We start from the raw sequence: 20,106 nt of genomic DNA, 5'->3' as shown, positions 1-20,106 counted from the left end.
CACTGTTTTAAACGAGCGCATGCGTGGTTGCTATGGTGACGCTTCTGTAAACGGCGGCAGAGACGGAGCAACAGTCCCGAGAAGTAAGATCGATTATTAACGATTCATTACTGATGGAGATTCCTCTTTGCATGCAAACAGCTGTATTTAACCCAGCGTCTGTTTCACTTTCACGGGTCCCTCGAGACCCTTTACCCCCCCCCACACACACACACACAGTAGGCCTCAGTGGGTGATTGTTACTGTTAGAATTCTGAATTAGTGATTAATAAAGAAACACATTCTTTGTACCCGTGAACTACCTGCCTCCCTGAGTGCCTTTTTCTGGAGTTGATCCATTGAAATAAATTGTCTGGAAACAGTTTAACTCGTTGATGCTGCCCTGAACCAGCCTATGCTCGCGCCTGTAATGAGAGCAATTGGAGGGTTTGGTGCCTTGCTCAAGGAGGTGAACTGGCACCTCTCCAACTTCTGTCCATGCTGGACTTGAACCGGCCACCCTCCGGTTCCCAAGCCAAGTCTCTCTGGGCTGAGCTACTGCCTCCCCTCCTCCGCTACTGCCTCCCCTCCTCCCCTACTGCCTCCCCTCCTCCCCTACTACCTCCCCTCCTCCCCTACTGCCTCCCCTCCTCCCCTACTGCCTCCCCTCCTCCCCTACTACCTCCTGACGACTGATGTTCCAGGTGATTAAATCCTCTACACACACTTTGTTCTTCAGAGTATCTCGTCTGGGTGGAGACAACACTTCCCTTCATTCAAGGGACCATAAAACAAACAGCTTGACTGAAGCCATTTTGTTTCCAGGGCTGGAAGTTAACAAAGTACTTTGACTCAAAGTAAACACACACACACACACACACACACACACACACACACACACTGAAACAGAGGCTCTGTTCTTTTTGAACTTCTACTGATTGATTGATATATACAGATAAATATCAGTCGTCATGACAGCAGGAGCAGTGTCCTCTCCACTCATCATTCCCATCATGCACCTGGAGACGCACAGAACCAAGAACATCAATACCAACACTCCTGTCTCCATCCAGTCAGGTACTACACACACACACACACACACATAGACACACACACACACACACACACACACACACACATAGACACACACACACACACACACTCACACTCACACACACACACACACACATAGACACACACACACATAGACACACACACACACACACACACACTCACACACACACATAGACACATACACACACACTCACACTCACACACACACACACACATAGACACACACACACACACACACTCACACACACACATAGACACATACACTCACACTCACACACACACACACACACACACACACACACACACATTCACACACACACACACACACATTCACACTCACACACACACATAGACACATACACACACACACACACACACACACTCACACACACACATAGACACATACACTCACACTCACACACACACACACACACACACACACACACACACACACACACACACATTCACACTCACACACACACATAGACACATACACACACACTCACACACTCACACTCACACACACACACACACTCACACACACACATAGACACATACACTCACACTCACACACACACACACACACACACACACACACACACACACACATTCACACTCACACACACACATAGACACATACACACACACTCACACACTCACACTCACACTCACACTCACACACACTCACACTCACACTCACACACACACACACTCACTCACTGTCTCTCAGACACTCCAGGTGTGTTGATCTTCTACTCTCTGGACGGGTCGAAGCCGACCGCAGCACGAGGACGATCAGCCGACAGCAGCAGGAAGTACAGTGAGCCGATCCTGCTGCCTGCTGGTCGAGTGACTGTCAGAGCTGTGGCTGTTTCCAGGTATCTACACACCTTCTCCACTCAGTCCTGACATCACTTCCTGTTGACCTGACATCACTTCCTCTCTCTCAGTGACGGCAGGCAGAGTTCCACGGTGACAAAGATTTTCTGCGTTGACATTGTGGACAGGAAACAGACGGAGGAGAACCTTCAGGTGATCAAACCTTCACAGACTACATTTCCCATCATCCCACTGGCTGTGATTGAATCTTCTTGACATCAGCTGTTTGCATTTTAGTTTTCCACAGAGGGAAGTTCCTGTTTCCCTCAGAACTCTGTGGGTTCTTCACCGAGTCGTCCAGGTCTGTAGAACATGAAGAGATAGAACATGAAGAGATGGAACATGAAGAGATGGAACATGAAGAGATAGAACATAAAGAGATATAACATGAAGAGATGGAACATAAAGAGATAGAACATGAAGAGATAGAACATGAAGAGATAGAACATAAAGAGATAGAACATGAAGAGATAGAACATGAAGTGATAGAACATGAAGAGATAGAACATGAAGTGATAGAACATGAAGAGATAGAACATGAAGAGATAGAACATGAAGAGATATAACATGAAGAGATAGAACATGAAGAGATAGAACATGAAGAGATATAACATGAAGTGATAGAACATGAAGTGATAGAACATGAAGAGATAGAACATAAAGAGATAGAACATGAAGAGATAGAACATAAAGAGATAGAACATAAAGAGATAGAACATACAGTGATAGAACATAAAGAGATGGAACATGAAGAGATAGAACATGAAGTGATAGAACATGAAGAGATAGAACATAAAGAGATAGAACATGAAGAGATAGAACATAAAGTGATAGAACATAAAGAGATGGAACATGAAGAGATAGAACATACAGTGATAGAACATAAAGAGATGGAACATGAAGAGATAGAACATGAAGTGATAGAACATACAGTGATAGAACATGAAGTGATAGAACATACAGTGATAGAACATGAAGAGATAGAACATAAAGAGATAGAACATGAAGTGATAGAACATGAAGAGATAGATCATGAAGAGATAGAACATGAAGTGATAGAACATGAAGAGATAGAACATAAAGAGATAGAACATGAAGTGATAGAACATAAAGAGATAGAACATGAAGTGATAGAACATACAGTGATAGAACATGAAGTGATAGAACATACAGTGATAGAACATGAAGAGATAGAACATAAAGAGATAGAACATAAAGAGATAGAACATGAAGTGATAGAACATGAAGAGATAGATCATGAAGAGATAGAACATGAAGTGATAGAACATGAAGAGATAGAACATAAAGAGATAGAACATGAAGTGATAGAACATGAAGAGATAGAACATGAAGAGATAGAACATAAAGAGATAGAACATAAAGAGATAGAACATGAAGTGATAGAACATGAAGAGATAGATCATGAAGAGATAGAACATGAAGTGATAGAACATGAAGAGATAGAACATAAAGAGATAGAACATGAAGTGATAGAACATACAGTGATAGAACATGAAGTGATAGAACATAAAGAGATAGATCATGAAGTGATAGAACATAAAGAGATGGAACATAAAGAGATGGAACATGAAGAGATAGAACATGAAGTGATAGAACATGAAGAGATAGAACATGAAGTGATAGAACATGAAGAGATAGAACATAAAGAGATAGAACATGAAGAGATAGAACATAAAGAGATAGAACATAAAGAGATAGAACATGAAGAGATAGAACATAAAGAGATAGATCATGAAGAGATATAACATGAAGTGATAGAACATGAAGAGATAGAACATGAAGTGATAGAACATACAGTGATAGAACATAAAGAGATAGAACATAAAGAGATAGATCATGAAGAGATAGAACATGAAGTGATAGAACATGAAGAGATAGAACATAAAGAGATAGAACATAAAGAGATAGATCATGAAGTGATAGAACATAAAGAGATAGAACATACAGTGATAGAACATAAAGAGATGGAACATGAAGAGATAGAACATGAAGTGATAGAACATACAGTGATAGAACATGAAGTGATAGAACATACAGTGATAGAACATGAAGAGATAGAACATGAAGTGATAGAACATAAAGAGATGGAACATGAAGAGATAGAACATACAGTGATAGAACATAAAGAGATGGAACATGAAGAGATAGAACATGAAGTGATAGAACATACAGTGATAGAACATGAAGTGATAGAACATACAGTGATAGAACATGAAGAGATAGAACATAAAGAGATAGAACATAAAGAGATAGAACATGAAGTGATAGAACATGAAGAGATAGATCATGAAGAGATAGAACATGAAGTGATAGAACATGAAGAGATAGAACATAAAGAGATAGAACATGAAGTGATAGAACATAAAGAGATAGAACATGAAGTGATAGAACATACAGTGATAGAACATGAAGTGATAGAACATACAGTGATAGAACATGAAGAGATAGAACATAAAGAGATAGAACATAAAGAGATAGAACATGAAGTGATAGAACATGAAGAGATAGATCATGAAGAGATAGAACATGAAGTGATAGAACATGAAGAGATAGAACATAAAGAGATAGAACATGAAGAGATAGAACATAAAGAGATAGAACATGAAGTGATAGAACATGAAGAGATAGATCATGAAGTGATAGAACATGAAGTGATAGAACATGAAGAGATAGAACATAAAGAGATAGAACATGAAGTGATAGAACATACAGTGATAGAACATGAAGTGATAGAACATACAGTGATAGAACATGAAGAGATAGAACATAAAGAGATAGAACATGAAGTGATAGAACATGAAGAGATAGATCATGAAGAGATAGAACATGAAGTGATAGAACATGAAGAGATAGATCATGAAGAGATAGAACATGAAGAGATAGAACATAAAGAGATAGAACATGAAGTGATAGAACATACAGTGATAGAACATGAAGTGATAGAACATAAAGAGATAGATCATGAAGAGATAGAACATGAAGTGATAGAACATGAAGAGATAGAACATAAAGAGATAGAACATGAAGTGATAGAACATGAAGAGATAGAACATGAAGTGATAGAACATGAAGAGATAGAACATAAAGAGATAGAACATGAAGAGATAGAACATACAGTGATAGAACATGAAGTGATAGAACATACAGTGATAGAACATGAAGAGATAGAACATAAAGAGATAGAACATGAAGTGATAGAACATGAAGAGATAGATCATGAAGAGATAGAACATGAAGTGATAGAACATGAAGAGATAGATCATGAAGAGATAGAACATGAAGAGATAGAACATAAAGAGATAGAACATGAAGTGATAGAACATACAGTGATAGAACATGAAGTGATAGAACATAAAGAGATAGATCATGAAGAGATAGAACATGAAGTGATAGAACATGAAGTGATAGATCATGAAGAGATAGAACATGAAGAGATAGAACATGAAGTGATTGAACATGAAGAGATAGAACATGAAGTGATAGAACATGAAGAGATAGAACATGAAGTGATAGAACATGAAGAGATATAACATGAAGTGATAGAACATAAAGAGATAGAAGATAAAGAGATATAACATGAAGTGATAGAACATGAAGAGATAGAACATAAAGAGATAGAACATAAAGAGATAGATCATGAAGAGATAGAACATGAAGTGATAGAACATACAGTGATAGAACATAAAGAGATGGAACATGAAGAGATAGAACATGAAGTGATAGAACATGAAGTGATAGAACATACAGTGATAGAACATGAAGAGATAGAACATAAAGAGATAGAACATAAAGAGATAGAACATGAAGTGATAGAACATGAAGAGATAGATCATGAAGAGATAGAACATGAAGTGATAGAACATGAAGAGATAGAACATGAAGAGATAGAACATGAAGTGATAGAACATGAAGAGATAGATCATGAAGAGATAGAACATGAAGAGATAGAACATAAAGAGATAGAACATGAAGTGATAGAACATACAGTGATAGAACATGAAGTGATAGAACATAAAGAGATAGATCATGAAGAGATAGAACATGAAGTGATAGAACATGAAGTGATAGATCATGAAGAGATAGAACATGAAGAGATAGAACATGAAGTGATTGAACATGAAGAGATAGAACATGAAGTGATAGAACATGAAGAGATAGAACATGAAGTGATAGAACATGAAGAGATATAACATGAAGTGATAGAACATAAAGAGATAGAACATAAAGAGATATAACATGAAGTGATAGAACATGAAGAGATAGAACATAAAGAGATAGAACATAAAGAGATAGATCATGAAGAGATAGAACATGAAGTGATAGAACATACAGTGATAGAACATAAAGAGATGGAACATGAAGAGATAGAACATGAAGTGATAGAACATGAAGAGATAGAACATGAAGTGATAGAACATGAAGTGATAGAACATACAGTGATAGAACATGAAGAGATAGAACATAAAGAGATAGAACATAAAGAGATAGAACATGAAGTGATAGAACATGAAGAGATAGATCATGAAGAGATAGAACATGAAGTGATAGAACATGAAGAGATAGAACATGAAGTGATAGAACATACAGTGATAGAACATAAAGAGATAGATCATGAAGTGATAGAACATAAAGAGATAGAACATGAAGTGATAGAACATACAGTGATAGAACATGAAGTGATAGAACATAAAGAGATAGAACATGAAGTGATAGAACCCAGTGATGTCTTGTCTCATTCAGAGCCGAGGATGATGGGAAACGGTCCTCGTTTTCTGACCAGTCGACTAGGACCTCCACCCACGGCTCAGGCTGGTTCTATCCAACGTTCTCCATCATCGGTAAACAAACCACCACACACGTCAGCTGCGACGCTGAAACACAGGTTTTATTTAGTTGTGTCTTCTGTTGGGCAGAGTTCAGGTGAGAGGAAACAGCTGAGCAGCTCTCACACGTCAGGAGTCCAGAAAGAAACCAACTTCCTGTGGTACGAACACGACCTGACTGTTGTTGTTGAGACACAGAACAAACAAACAAAACAAGAATGGACATGTCACTCAGCAGCTGTCTGTCCTGTCTGTCCTTTCTGTACCTGTCTGTCCTGTCTGTCCTGTCTGTCCTGTCTGTCCTGTCTGTATCTGTCTGTACCTGTCTGTCCTGTCTGTCCGGTCTGTACCTGTCTGTACCTGTCTGTCCTGTCTGTACCTGTCTGTACCTGTCTGTCCCTGTCTGTACCTGTCTGTACCTGTCTGTCCGGTCTGTCCCTGTCTGTCCTGTCTGTCCGGTCTGTACCTGTCTGTCCCTGTCTGTCCCTGTCTGTCCCTGTCTGTCCCTGTCTGTCCTGTCTGTCCGGTCTGTCCCTGTCTGTCCCTGTCTGTCCCTGTCTGTACCTGTCTGTCTGTGCAGGTGTGCTCAGTGTTTGAGTTTTGGTGCCTCAGACCCGTTCGCTCGGTTCTGTCCTCAGTGTGGCGCTGTGGTTCCTCCATTACCAGAACCAAGACTGCCCCCTGCTGAGGAAGGACAGGTACTGCACACTCACCTGGACTTCCTGTGTACTGAACATGTCAAAGTAAAAGTTCTCGCTGAACAAATGAGATAATCAAAGTGATTTAAGGTTAGAAAGTTTAAATCAAGTTAACGTCTGTGTTCTGTTGACAGATGATTCTCTGTGTGTTCTGTAACACCGAGGTTCCTGTCAACACTCACACCTGTTTGATTTGTGAAGCTTCAGTCCAACAACAACTACAACCACAGGCCAGACTCACACTGCAGGTACACACACACACACACACACACACACACACACACACACACACACACACACACACACACAACAACACACCTGAATTAATATTTGTTGTGTAGGATCATAGGGTGTGTGTTTGCTGTGGAAGTGGGAATCCAGCTCATATCTCCACCTGCCTGACCTGTGAGAGCTGCCTGCAGCCGGTAACACACAAACACACACACACTCACACACACACACACACACACACACACACACACACACACACACACACACACACACTCACACACACACACTCTCACACACACACACACACACACACACACAGTTGGTTTAACTGATTCATCTGCAGACATTTAGCTGATATTTCCTTGCGTGCGTGTGCATGTGTGTGTGTTTGTGTGTGTGTGTGTGTGTGTTATGCAGGAGGTGTGTGTTGGTAACAGCGCCCCCTCTGTCCCTTCTAAAGACAGCAGGATGTTGACCTGCTCCAGATGTAAACGTTTAAACCACTGTGATGCCAGATACTGCGACTGGTGCGGCTCCAAGGTGAGAACTCACGCACAGAGTGAAGCATTGTGGGATATGTAATGACATGGTGCATGTTTGTAGTCGGGTCATGCAGCCAGCTGTGTGATGTGTTGGCGATGTGGAGCGAGTTCACACCCAAACGCCTTCTACTGTGCAACCTGTGGCGTACACCTGGATGCACCAGCCCCGCCCACAACCTGTGACATCACACGTGCTGCTGCTCCCCACCAGGTGAGCTGAACCTCTGACATCACTCACACACATCCTAATCCAGTGTCACCCAATAAGAGGCTGTTGTTTACTTTTGAGCAGGCTTCAGCCTCGGCCTCCCATGATGCCACCTGCTCACCTCCCAGTGTGAAGTTAGCCCCGCCCTCTGTGGATCAGTCCACTCAGACTGTTGGACTCTATTACCCATCAGCCACTGAGCTCCAAAGGAAGGACCAGCAGAGGGAGCTACAGCTCAGCAGACAGTCAAGCAGAGACCGCCAACCACCTGTGACCGCCATCAGCCCGGGCAGAGGTCAGATACTTCTCGTACTACAGATACTACAGATAGTAGTGTTACTGGTACCACTGATAATATTACTACTGACACTATTACTAGTTATCGTACTAATAATCACTTATATCATGTGCCTGTCGTCAGGTTACTGGAGGAAGCAGGTGGATCATGTGTGTGCTCACCTGAGGAGTTATGCTCAAAACAACGCCCCCTTCAGGACTGTGCTGGGAGAGCCTCGCCTGGGCCGGGTAGGTCTCACCTGTACAACACGTCACCTGCGAGAGGTTGGGCCCGTGTGCAGCGTGTTGACTCGTCAGTTGTGTTTCTTCCTCCTTCAGATGGTTTCTGCTGTGGTTCAAGAAGATGGTTACGAAGTCAGTTTGACCATCAGCTTTGTTTCAGCCGCACAGGAAGTAAAACAGGTGTGTTTCAAAAACAGCCACAGCTCATGTTGTCATGTTGCGTCTGGTAAACGTGAGGTGACGGAGTGTGTGTGCTATCAGGGGGATCCTTCCGGCGATGATGCACCTCCGGCAGGTGGCGTTTTACCAGCAGGTGGGACTGAGACTCTGAGCAGCGTTACAGAGCGATTCAGCAGCAGCCTCAGCACAAACGGTTCGTACGTACACTTTATTTATTGGGTTATTTATACCCTTGATAATCTGCAATTTCACCACTAGATGTCACTAAATCCTTCACACGAGTCCTCACAGGGGTGGATTTTAGTTCATTGACTAAATTGACAAATATTTTTAAATAATTTGTTTGTGTCTGACAGGAAGTGATAAAACCGCAGGTCTGGTGAAACCCCCCAAACCAACCCTGACACTTAAACCTCCGGTAAGGTCCTCCACCAGCTGTGCAGGTGTGTTCGGTGTGTTCGGGTGTGTTCAGGTGTGTTCGGTGTGTTTGGGTGTGTTCAGGTGTGTTCGGTGTGTTCGGTGTGTTTGGGTGTGTTCAGGTGTGTTCAGGTGTGTTCAGGTGTGTTCGGTGTGTTCAGGTGTGTTCAGGTGTGTTCGGTGTGTTCAGGTGTGTGCGATGTGTTCGGGTGTGTTCGGTGTGTTCAGGTGTGTGCGATGTGTTCTGGTGTGTTCGGGTGTGTTCGGTGTGTTCAGGTGTGTGCGATGTGTTCTGGTGTGTTCGGGTGTGTTCAGGTGTGTTCAGGTGTGTTCAGGTGTGTTCGGTGTGTTCAGGTGTGTGCGATGTGTTCGGTGTGTTCGGTGTGTTCAGGTGTGTTCAGGTGTGTTCAGGTGTGTTCAGGTGTGTTCGGTGTGTTCGGTGTGTTCAGGTGTGTTCAGGTGTGTTCAGGTGTGTTCGGTGTGTTCGGTGTGTTCAGGTGTGTTCAGGTGTGTTCAGGTGTGTTCGGTGTGTTCAGGTGTGTTCGGGTGTGTTCGGTGTGTTCGGTGTGTTCAGGTGTGTTCAGGTGTGTTCGGGTGTGTTCAGGTGTGTTCGGGTGTGTTTGGTGTGTTCGGGTGTGTTCAGGTGTGTTCGGTGTGTTCAGGTGTGTTCGGTGTGTTCAGGTGTGTTCGTTGTGTTCAGGTGTGTTCAGGTGTGTTCAGGTGTGTTCGGTGTGTTCAGGTGGAACCACATAGAGGGAAGTCTGTTTGTTACCTGTTCGATCAGGAATTAAAGCTCCTCTCTGATTGGTGGTTGCAGGTGAAGGACGTTCAGCTGCTGAAGGAGTTGGCTCCAGGTCGAGGTCACATCAGTGTCATCCAGCAGCTCCTGGATCAGGTAAAAGTTTCTGCAGCCGTCAGCAGCCTCTGAAGGACGTAGGTCATACTGACCTGTATGTTCTTTGACCACCAGGGGGCGGATCCCTCCTGCTGTGGTAGGGACGGCCGACACGCCCTTGCGGTTGCCGCGGTGCATGGTCACAGTGATGTACTTCCTCTTCTGGTGCAGCGAGGAGCTGATGTGGACCAGCAGTCGGGACAGTAAGATGACACAAGTCATTCATGTTCAAATATCATGTCTCCCTGCAGGGGGCGCAGCTTCCCTTGTTTAAGTGTCGTTAAGTAAACATGATGTCTTCGTCTTCCTCAGGATGAAGAACACAGCTCTGCATGAAGCTGCAGCTCAGGGTCCTGAAGGTCTGAAGTGTGCCGAGGTCCTGCTCAGGTACCATACACCTGTTCACACACACACACACTGCAAATAAAGATGGATGTCTTGATCGCCCCCTGGTGTCAGGTCATTAACCTCCTCCTCCATGTTAGCAGATGGGACATGAACCAGACCAAAGAATCAAAGCAGACGTTCAGCTCGTTCTTCTCTCTCTCTGTTTCTCATGTTTCTCATCAGTTTGGTTTCATCAGTTATTCGATGACGTAGAAACAGACGAGATGATTGACAGCTGACACTGAATGAAGATGGCAGATTTGAGATATTTCTTTTTTTATTTCTTATTTCTGGAGGAAGTGAGGTTCCTGTTTAAAGTCTATGTTTCACTCTGCTCAGACATTAAACGCTGTTGTTGCTCCTCCTCCGCAGCTGCAGGGCCAGTGTGAGGAGGAGGAACGCCAGTGGTCAGACGCCGTACGACGCGGCGGTGAGCTCCGGCTGCAACAACATGGCGTCTCTGCTGGCTGCTCAGACTGGACTGGATTTACTGGACAAACTGAGGAAACACTAACTGAACCTGGACGAGAGTTTCTGACTGAGACACAAACTCTCTCACGACTTCATGACTTATGATTTTCTGATGATTCAGTTGAAATATGTTCGGATGGAAATGTAACAGTTGAGAAAAGATCAGCCGACATTTAACAAATTAAAGGTTCAAATGTTTCAATTTCATAATAAAAGCACGTGATGTATTCGGGTGAACAATCAGTGCAACAGTGTTTTGATGTGTGTGTAGAGAAATGTGTGGCACTTCAGACAGAACAGAACTCTGCTGCCAGGACTTGAACCACAGCAAACAGGTTATTATATATATAACTATATATTATATATTTTAATATTTGAACAAAGGACTCATGGATTCTTGGAGCTGTCTTTCTGTATTTATGTTTGTGATGATGTGTACGGGTCGTGTGTGTCACTGTCCTCGGGGACAGAAAAGACGACCTTAACCTCACTTAACCTTTATTCTGCTGTTGTAGTTTTTAATTCTTCTATCACTGAGTTTTTCTTTATTGGTTGTGAGATGTGCTTTATAAGTAAAGATGTGATGTATTATTATTAAAGCATCTATTTGATTTGACTTTAATTGTTACTGCATGTTGTGAATGAAGGATCGAATCCTCTGCCTCTCACTGACAGCTCCTCTTAACACGGGGCTGAACAGGCCTCTGTGAAATACAGTCAATCCTGAAGCTCTCAAACACAACCAGCTCCTCCCAGTCAGGAGGTTTCTCTGTCTCCTCCCGTCACAGACGTGTCAGTGTAAGAATCAGTGAACAAGACGTGAACTGTGGGAGCTGAGTCACTGCAGGAGTGAACGAGAGGGGGAGGAGCAGAGACTCTATTTCTGTTCAGAGAAAGTGAAACTATTCTACAGTCACTGGCAGCAGGTGAAATGGCGCAGCAAGAAATTCAACTGGACGGAGAAAGAATCTCTTGTTCGATCTGTCTGGATCTACTGAAGGATCCAGTGACTATTGGCTGTGGACACAGCTACTGTATGAGCTGTATTAAAACCCACTGGGACAATGAGGATCAGAGAGGAATCTACAGATGTCCTCAGTGTAGAGAGATCTTCACACTGAGGCCTGTCCTGGTGAAAAACATCCTGATAGCTGATTTAGTGGAGGAGCTGAAGAAGACTGGACTCCAAGCTGCTCCTGCTGATCACTGCTATGCTGGACCTGAAGATGTGGCCTGTGACGTCTGCACTGGGAGAAAACTCAAAGCTCTCAAGTCCTGTTTGGTTTGTTTGGCCTCTTATTGTGAAAAACACCTCCAGCCTCATTTACAGTCACCTCCGTTAAAGAAGCACAAGCTGGTGGAGCCCTCCGAGAAGCTCCAGGAGAACATCTGCTCTCGTCACGATGAGGTGAAGAAGATGTTCTGCTGCACTGATCAGCAGTGTATCTGTTATCTCTGCTCTGTGGATCAACATAAAGACCACGACACAGTCACAGCTGCAGCAGAAAGGACTGAGAGGCAGAGAGAGCTCGGGCCGAGGAGACAAACGATCCAGCAGAGACTCCAGGACAGAGAGAAAGATGTGAAGCTGCTTCAACAGGAGGAGGAGGCCGTCAGCCGCTCTGCTGATAAAGCAGTGGAGGACAGTGAGAAGATCTTCACTGAGCTGATCCGTCTGCTGGAGAAAAGAAGCTCTGATGTGAAGCAGCAGATCAGATCCCAGCAGGAAACTGAAGTGAGGCGAGTCAAAGAGCTTCAGGAGAAACTGGAGCAGGAGATCACTGAGCTGAAGAGGAGAGACGATGAACTGAAGCAGCTCTCACACACAGAGGATCACATCCAGTTTCTACTCAACTACCCCCCCTCACTGTCACTCAGTGAATCTACACACTCATCCAGCATCAGGATCCGTCCTCTGAGGAACTTTGAGGACGTGACAGCAGCTGTGTCACAGGTCAGAGGTCGACTACAGGACATTCTGAGTGAGACAGAGACAAAGATTTTACAGATTGTGTCTCAAGTGGATGTTTTACTGCCACAACCAGAGCCCAAGACCAGAGCTGACTTCTTCAAATATCCACAGGAAATCACACTGGATCCAAACACAGCAAACACACGTCTGTTATTATCTGAGGGAAACAGAAAAGTGACATTAATGAGTGAAGAAGAGATTTATTCTGATCATCCAGACAGATTCACTGTTTGGTTTCAGGTCCTGAGTAGAGAGAGTCTGACTGGACGTTGTTACTGGGAGGTGGAGGTGGAGAGAGGAGGAGGAGGAGTAGTTAGTGTAGCAGTCACATACAAGAATATCAACAGAGCAGGGGGGTCACGTGACTGTAGATTAGGATCCAATGATAAATCTTGGAGGTTAGATTGTTTTGGAAACATTTATAACTTTTATCACAACAGCATCCAGACTCCAGTGTCAGGTCCTCCGTCCTCCAGAGTAGGAGTGTACCTGGATCACAGTGCAGGTGTTCTGTCCTTCTACAGCGTCTCTGACTCCATGACTCTCCTCCACAGAGTCCAGACCACATTCACTCAGCCTCTCTATGCTGCAGTTGGGGTTTATTATTATGGATCCTCAGCTGAGTTGTGTAAACTCAAATAGTCTGGAGTCTTTAAAAGCAGTGATTTAGATTCTGTGTTTAAATCTTGAACTTCTTTTGTCTCCATGTTTGTTGCTCAAAGTTCGTCGTGGTGACGTTTCTGCTCCGCACAGAGATCAGCTGTCAATCAAACACTGGCCCTCCTTCATCCCAGATGTTCAGTCTCACTTTGTAAAGACAGAATCTATAATGACACTGACATGAATGTGTTTGAAAGAACTAATGTTGCTGTTGTTTTCTGAATCAATGTGGAAATAAGCTTCTGGGATGTTTTAGAACCTGTATTGATCCTGATCATAATCAATGAGCTGATTATTTGTTCTTTTCTTTTCCTCCTGTGAGATGGAGGTGAAACAAACTGACTGTGTGGATGAAGTGAATGTTTCCATGAGATCAAGAGTCATTGAACCGACTCTACTGATGAAACGTGTGAACAAACTGAAGGTTTGAATAAAGAATAACGTTGTTTCATATATTTGTCTCTTCTCTTTATTTCGGAGCGTGGTCTTTCAGTTTCAGATCGAGACTTATTGATTTCACAACAAATGTCATAATGCTCTCTTTGAAACCCAGCACTTGTACTCAAACGTTCCCCGTTTGTGCTCGGACTTGCTCTTCTCCTCATGCTGCTTCTTCAATCATCATTCAAAGCTCTAAATCCAAAAGGTTCTAACTTAATAAATCATTTAAATATTATTGATCACTGTTTAGAAAATTCAGGCATTTGTGTTGGTTCAAGGGGGCGGAGCCAGGATTTAAATTTTAATGGCGGTTTCATCACGTGAACGGTTCGATGTTTTGAACAATGCATAGTTCCAGATGAGGAGGGGCTCTGCTGAGGACCAATCTAGTCCTTCAGTGTTTTAACTAGGAACAAGTTCAATGGAACTAAAGTTAAAGGAACAAAGTCATCAACAACCCAAACGTGTCAACATGTATTATACAACCAACATCGAATCAAAGTTGTGATCTAGTCTTCATCGTAAAGTGCTGCTCCTCTTACCGGACTGTGAAGCAGCTTGATAAGCCTCCATCTTCTTCATACTTTGAAACACAGTCAGCTCTGTTCTCTCCGTTTATTTCCTCACTCTCTTCCCTTCACATCACAACTTGGAGATGAACCAACATGTGGTGATGTGCCAGAGCCGACAGGAGCTCAGAGTTCCACTTCTGACACAGAGCAACTCAGACGCTCATTATCACTGAGAGGTGAAATGATGCAGAGAGAATTCCATTTAAACATTTCAAACTATTTTCCAAGGAATGAATGGCTCTAGATAAATATACAAATCCAGCCTCTGTAGGAGGCTCTTCTCTCACATGACAGTTTGTCTCTGTTTTCAAATGTCTCTAAAACTAAAGGAACCAAGTCGTCAACAAACCCAAAGTAGTTGAACCAAGTCTTTTTTGTAAAGTGCTGCTTCTCTTCCTGGAATGTGGAAAAGCCTGATAAAGCTCCGTCTTCGTACACACCCAGTTCTACTGTGTCCATACATTTCCTCACTGCAGCTTTGTTGGGTTCTGGGTTTGTCGGTTGGGCTGTAAGTTGGGTTGTGAGTTGGTCAGTTGGTTGGGTTGTGGTTAGTTTTTTATGTCAGTTGTTGGGCTGTTGGTTGATTTGTGGTCTGTGACTTGTGTTGTGCTCTGCTCCACGTGGCGTCACAATAATGTTATTATTAATGACTTTGCCTCACACGGGGCACCAAAAATGTTGTGATTATGTACTTTCCCTCGGCGGGGTACGATGAAATGGTGTGCTTTTGGGCATTCAATAAATGTGGCTATCAGAGAACTATGAAATATTAAAAATATTAATCTCAAATAATAATTCAACTGATAAAAGATAAATCGGGGCACCACCCTTAAAAGGGAGGGAGAAGAAAACCAATTTATTGAATAAGTCTCATGAAATTACTGACTACAAATTTGGAACTCTGATTAATAATTAAATCAATAACTGTAACCAAAGTTACCACATCAACAGCGAGCAAAGTTGAAGGATATGGAGTTCTTGACAGTGTAGAGGTTGGCAACATTCACACTGATGCAACATTAACTAAGACGTGTTCTGAAGAAAAACATTTATTATGAGAATAATAAAAGTATTAACACAAACTAACAAAAGGTGTACTCACTATATACAGGTGTGGTTGTGTGTGTGAGTGACTGAGATTCAAAATGGCGGCTGGCCACTGAAGACAAAGGCCCCCTGGAGTGGTGAGACCATGTGGCTGAGATCACATGCAGGTGTTAAGTTTGTGGAGAGGAGTGTGTGAGGTGTTGGTGCCAGGTTAAAGAAAGTAGTTAGATGCATGCAAAGAAGTGATCAGCATAACAGAACTAACATTAACTTTCAGATAACATATTACCAAATATCACAGCAACACAAGTCAAACTTACAAACATCACATGAAATAGAAATAGGATTAAACCGTCCTTTGCTTAGCCTAGCGTAATAATAAAGCCCAGTTGTGTTACCCGTCCATGAAGAAGAGGGAAAGGTCCTCTCTGGATGTGCTGTTGGAAGTCCAGTGACGTGGTCTTGTTGGTTTGTGGCTCCTGTTGTGCATCTGCTGGTCAGACCTTGTGTCGTGGCCGGTTGTGCTGAAGTTCTTAGGCAGGCTCTCGCGTCGCTGCCTTTGGAAGGTTTTAGCAGTCTGCTCCAGGCAGGCCTGCTGGAAGTTGAGGAGCTTGTGGAGGGAGGAAGTCTCCCTGGCTGGGAGAGCAGGAGCAGAACCTACTCCTCCAGGAGAGGTCGGCAGGGGAAGAGGAGGAAGAGAGAAGAGGGGAAACTCTGCTTATATCGGCCTGGTGACCTCATGGGTCATGGGACACACAGTGACCAATAGTGGTTGAGAGTTGTCTCCAGGAGCAGTTTTACCACCTGTGTGTGAAGATGAAGCACCTGGGAGACTGAGTTCTGGAAGCTCTTCTTTGTCTCCAGAGCAAAGGAGACATGTGGTCAGGCGTTTGACTCCACATGTAGGCCCAGCTATGGTTCACAGAGACCAGGTCCCAACACTTGTCCGTCTGTTGGGTTGCTAGGTTATGGGTTGGGTTGAGGTATTTTGGTTGGTTTGTGAGTTGGGTGGTGTTATCGTACCCTGATAGTATTACTGTAAAGGGTGTTCATGATTACATTTCTGTCACCTGTAGAGTTTTTATACTTTTACTCTTCCATTAGTGGGTTTTCATGTATTTGTACTTGTGTTTCTCATGTGTGAAGCACTTTGTAAGTTTGTTTTTATTCCACTTAAAAACTTTATTGACTTTCTGGAGAATTGAAACGTGAATAATATTCCAACCTGTGCTGTTGTGAGCTGAATGTGACAGCTCCCTGTGCAAACATTCACTTTGGAATGTGATGACACAGATAAAACACTCCCAAACAGCTCATGGCAGAGAAATGTAGTAAAGCTTCTTCCTGCTCTCAAACACAACCAGCTCCTCCCAGTCAGGAGGTTTCTCTGTCTCCTCCCGTCACAGACGTGTCAGTGTAAGAATCAGTGAACAAGACGTGAACTGTGGGAGCTGAGTCACTGCAGGAGTGAACGAGAGGGGGAGGAGCAGAGACTCTGTTTCTGTTCAGAGAAAGTGAAACTATTCTACAGTCACTGGCAGCGGGTGAAATGGCGCAGCAAGAAAATCAACTGGACAGAGAAAGAATCTCTTGTTCGATCTGTCTGGATCTACTGAAGGATCCAGTGACTATTGGCTGTGGACACAGCTACTGTATGAGCTGTATTAAAACCCACTGGGACGATGAGGATCAGAGAGGAATCTACAGATGTCCTCAGTGTAGAGAGATCTTCACACTGAGGCCTGTCCTGGTGAAAAACATCCTGATAGCTGATTTAGTGGAGGAGCTGAAGAAGACTGGACTCCAAGCTGCTCCTGCTGATCACTGCTATGCTGGACCTGAAGATGTGGCCTGTGACGTCTGCACTGGGAGAAAACTCAAAGCTCTCAAGTCCTGTTTGGTTTGTTTGGCCTCTTATTGTGAAAAACACCTCCAGCCTCATTTTCAGTCACCTCCGCTAAAGAAGCACAAACTGGTGGAGCCCTCCGAGAAGCTCCAGGAGAACATCTGCTCTCGTCACGATGAGGTGAAGAAGATGTTCTGCCACACTGATCAGCAGTGTATCTGTTATCTCTGCTCTGTGGATGAACATAAAGACCACGACACAGTCACAGCTGCAGCAGAAATGACTGAGAGGCAGAGAGAGCTCGGGCCGAGGAGACAAACGATCCAGCAGAGACTCCAGGACAGAGAGAAAGATGTGAAGCTGCTTCAACAGGAGGAGGAGGCCGTCAACCGCTCTGCTGATAAAGCAGTGGAGGACAGTGAGAAGATCTTCACTGAGCTGATCCGTCTGCTGGAGAAAAGAAGCTCTGATGTGAAGCAGCAGATCAGATCCCAGCAGGAAACTGAAGTGAGTCGAGTCAAAGAGCTTCAGGAGAAACTGGAGCAGGAGATCACTGAGCTGAAGAGGAGAGACGATGAACTGAAGCAGCTCTCACACACAGAGGATCACATCCAGTTTCTACTCAACTACCCCCCCTCACTGTCACTCAGTGAATCTACACACTCATCCAGCATCAGGATCCGTCCTCTGAGGAACTTTGAGGACGTGACAGCAGCTGTGTCACAGGTCAGAGGTCGACTACAGGACATTCTGAGTGAGACAGAGACAAAGATTTTACAGATTGTGTCTCAAGTGGATGTTTTACTGCCACAACCAGAGCCCAAGACCAGAGCTGACTTCTTCAAATATTCACAGGAAATCACACTGGATCCAAACACAGCAAACAAAGAACTGTTATTATCTGAGGGAAACAGAAAAGTGACAGGAATGAGAGAAGAACAGTTTTATTCTGATCATCCAGACAGATTCACTGATTGGTTTCAGGTCCTGAGTAGAGAGAGTCTGACTGGACGTTGTTACTGGGAGGTGGAGAGAGGAGGAGGAGTTAGTGTAGCAGTCACATACAAGAATATCAACAGAGCAGGGAGGTCACATGACTGTGTATTTGGATTCAATGATAAATCTTGGAGGTTATATTTTGATGGAAACAGTTATAACTTTTATCACAACAGCATCAAGACTCCAGTGTCAGGTCCTCCGTCCTCCAGAGTAGGAGTGTACCTGGATCACAGTGCAGGTGTTCTGTCCTTCTACAGCGTCTCTGACTCCATGACTCTCCTCCACAGAGTCCAGACCACATTCACTCAGCCTCTCTATGCTGGAGTTGGGGTTTGGTCTTCTGGATCCTCAGCTGAGTTGTGTAAACTCAAATAGTCTGGAGTCTTTAAAAGCAGTGATTTAGATTCTGTGTTTAAATCTTGAACTTCTTTTGTCTCCATGTTTGTTGCTCAAAGTTCGTCGTGGTGACGTTTCTGCTCCGCACAGAGATCAGCTGTCAATCAAACACTGGCCCTCCTTCATCCCAGATGTTCAGTCTCACTTTGTAAAGACAGAATCTATAATGACACTGACATGAATGTGTTTGAAAGAACTAATGTTGCTGTTGTTTTCTGAATCAATGTGGAAATAAGCTTCTGGGATGTTTTAGAACCTGTATTGATCCTGATCATAATCAATGAGCTGATTATTTGTTCTTTTCTTTTCCTCCTGTGAGATGGAGGTGAAACAAACTGACTGTGTGGATGAAGTGAATGTTTCCATGAGATCAAGAGTCATTGAACCGACTCTACTGATGAAACGTGTGAACAAACTGAAGGTTTGAATAAAGAATAACGTTGTTTCATATATTTGTCTCTCCTCTTTATTTCGGAGCGTGGTCTTTCAGTTTCAGATCGAGACTTATTGATTTCACAACAAATGTCATAATGCTCTCTTTGAAACCCAGCACTTGTACTCAAACGTTCCCCGTTTGTGCTCGGACTTGCTCTTCTCCTCATGCTGCTTCTTCAATCATCATTCAAAGCTCTAAATCCAAAAGGTTCTAACTTAATAAATCATTTAAATATTATTGATCACTGTTTAGAAAATTCAGGCATTTGTGTTGGTTCAAGGGGGCGGAGCCAGGATTTAAATTTTAATGGCGGTTTCATCACGTGAACGGTTCGATGTTTTGAACAATGCATAGTTCCAGATGAGGAGGGGCTCTGCTGAGGACCAATCTAGTCCTTCAGTGTTTTAACTAGG

At 43.4% G+C, this 20,106-nt stretch overlaps 2 protein-coding genes across 4 annotated transcripts; both read left to right on the top strand.

The window, feature by feature from the left end:
* The first annotated feature begins 813 nt into the window (after positions 1 to 813).
* Positions 814 to 11,940, top strand: dzank1 (double zinc ribbon and ankyrin repeat domains 1). 3 transcript variants are annotated; one of them, XR_011243725.1, is made up of 20 exons: positions 814 to 1,056; positions 1,784 to 1,931; positions 2,004 to 2,085; positions 2,170 to 2,233; positions 6,694 to 6,791; positions 6,867 to 6,937; positions 7,357 to 7,474; positions 7,609 to 7,722; positions 7,816 to 7,899; positions 8,123 to 8,245; positions 8,309 to 8,458; positions 8,540 to 8,750; positions 8,877 to 8,980; positions 9,071 to 9,154; positions 9,236 to 9,347; positions 9,511 to 9,597; positions 10,389 to 10,466; positions 10,542 to 10,669; positions 10,779 to 10,853; positions 11,226 to 11,940. XR_011243725.1 is itself a non-coding variant. In XM_069529574.1 (20 exons), exons 1-20 carry the CDS (start codon positions 951 to 953, stop codon positions 11,365 to 11,367), a joined length of 2,154 nt encoding a protein of 717 aa, XP_069385675.1. In that variant the 5' UTR covers positions 814 to 950; the 3' UTR covers positions 11,368 to 11,940. The 3 variants fall into 3 exon arrangements, 1 of the variants encoding a protein (XP_069385675.1); XM_069529574.1 differs by having other exon boundaries at positions 9,511 to 9,572; XR_011243724.1 differs by having other exon boundaries at positions 10,389 to 10,669.
* A 186-nt stretch (positions 11,941 to 12,126) lies between these two features.
* Positions 12,127 to 19,702, top strand: LOC138411065 (uncharacterized). The gene is made up of 3 exons (XM_069529408.1): positions 12,127 to 13,937; positions 16,839 to 16,988; positions 17,493 to 19,702. Exons 1-3 carry the CDS (start codon positions 12,256 to 12,258, stop codon positions 19,234 to 19,236), a joined length of 3,576 nt encoding a protein of 1,191 aa, XP_069385509.1. The 5' UTR covers positions 12,127 to 12,255; the 3' UTR covers positions 19,237 to 19,702.
* The last annotated feature ends 404 nt before the right edge of the window (positions 19,703 to 20,106 follow it).

This window comes from Paralichthys olivaceus, chromosome 8 (assembly GCF_024713975.1).
Source record: "Paralichthys olivaceus isolate ysfri-2021 chromosome 8, ASM2471397v2, whole genome shotgun sequence".
In the NCBI taxonomy this organism is placed as follows: domain Eukaryota; kingdom Metazoa; phylum Chordata; class Actinopteri; order Pleuronectiformes; family Paralichthyidae; genus Paralichthys; species Paralichthys olivaceus.
The sequence above is the reverse complement of the archived record's forward strand: the minus strand, read 5'-3'. Positions and strand labels throughout refer to the sequence as shown.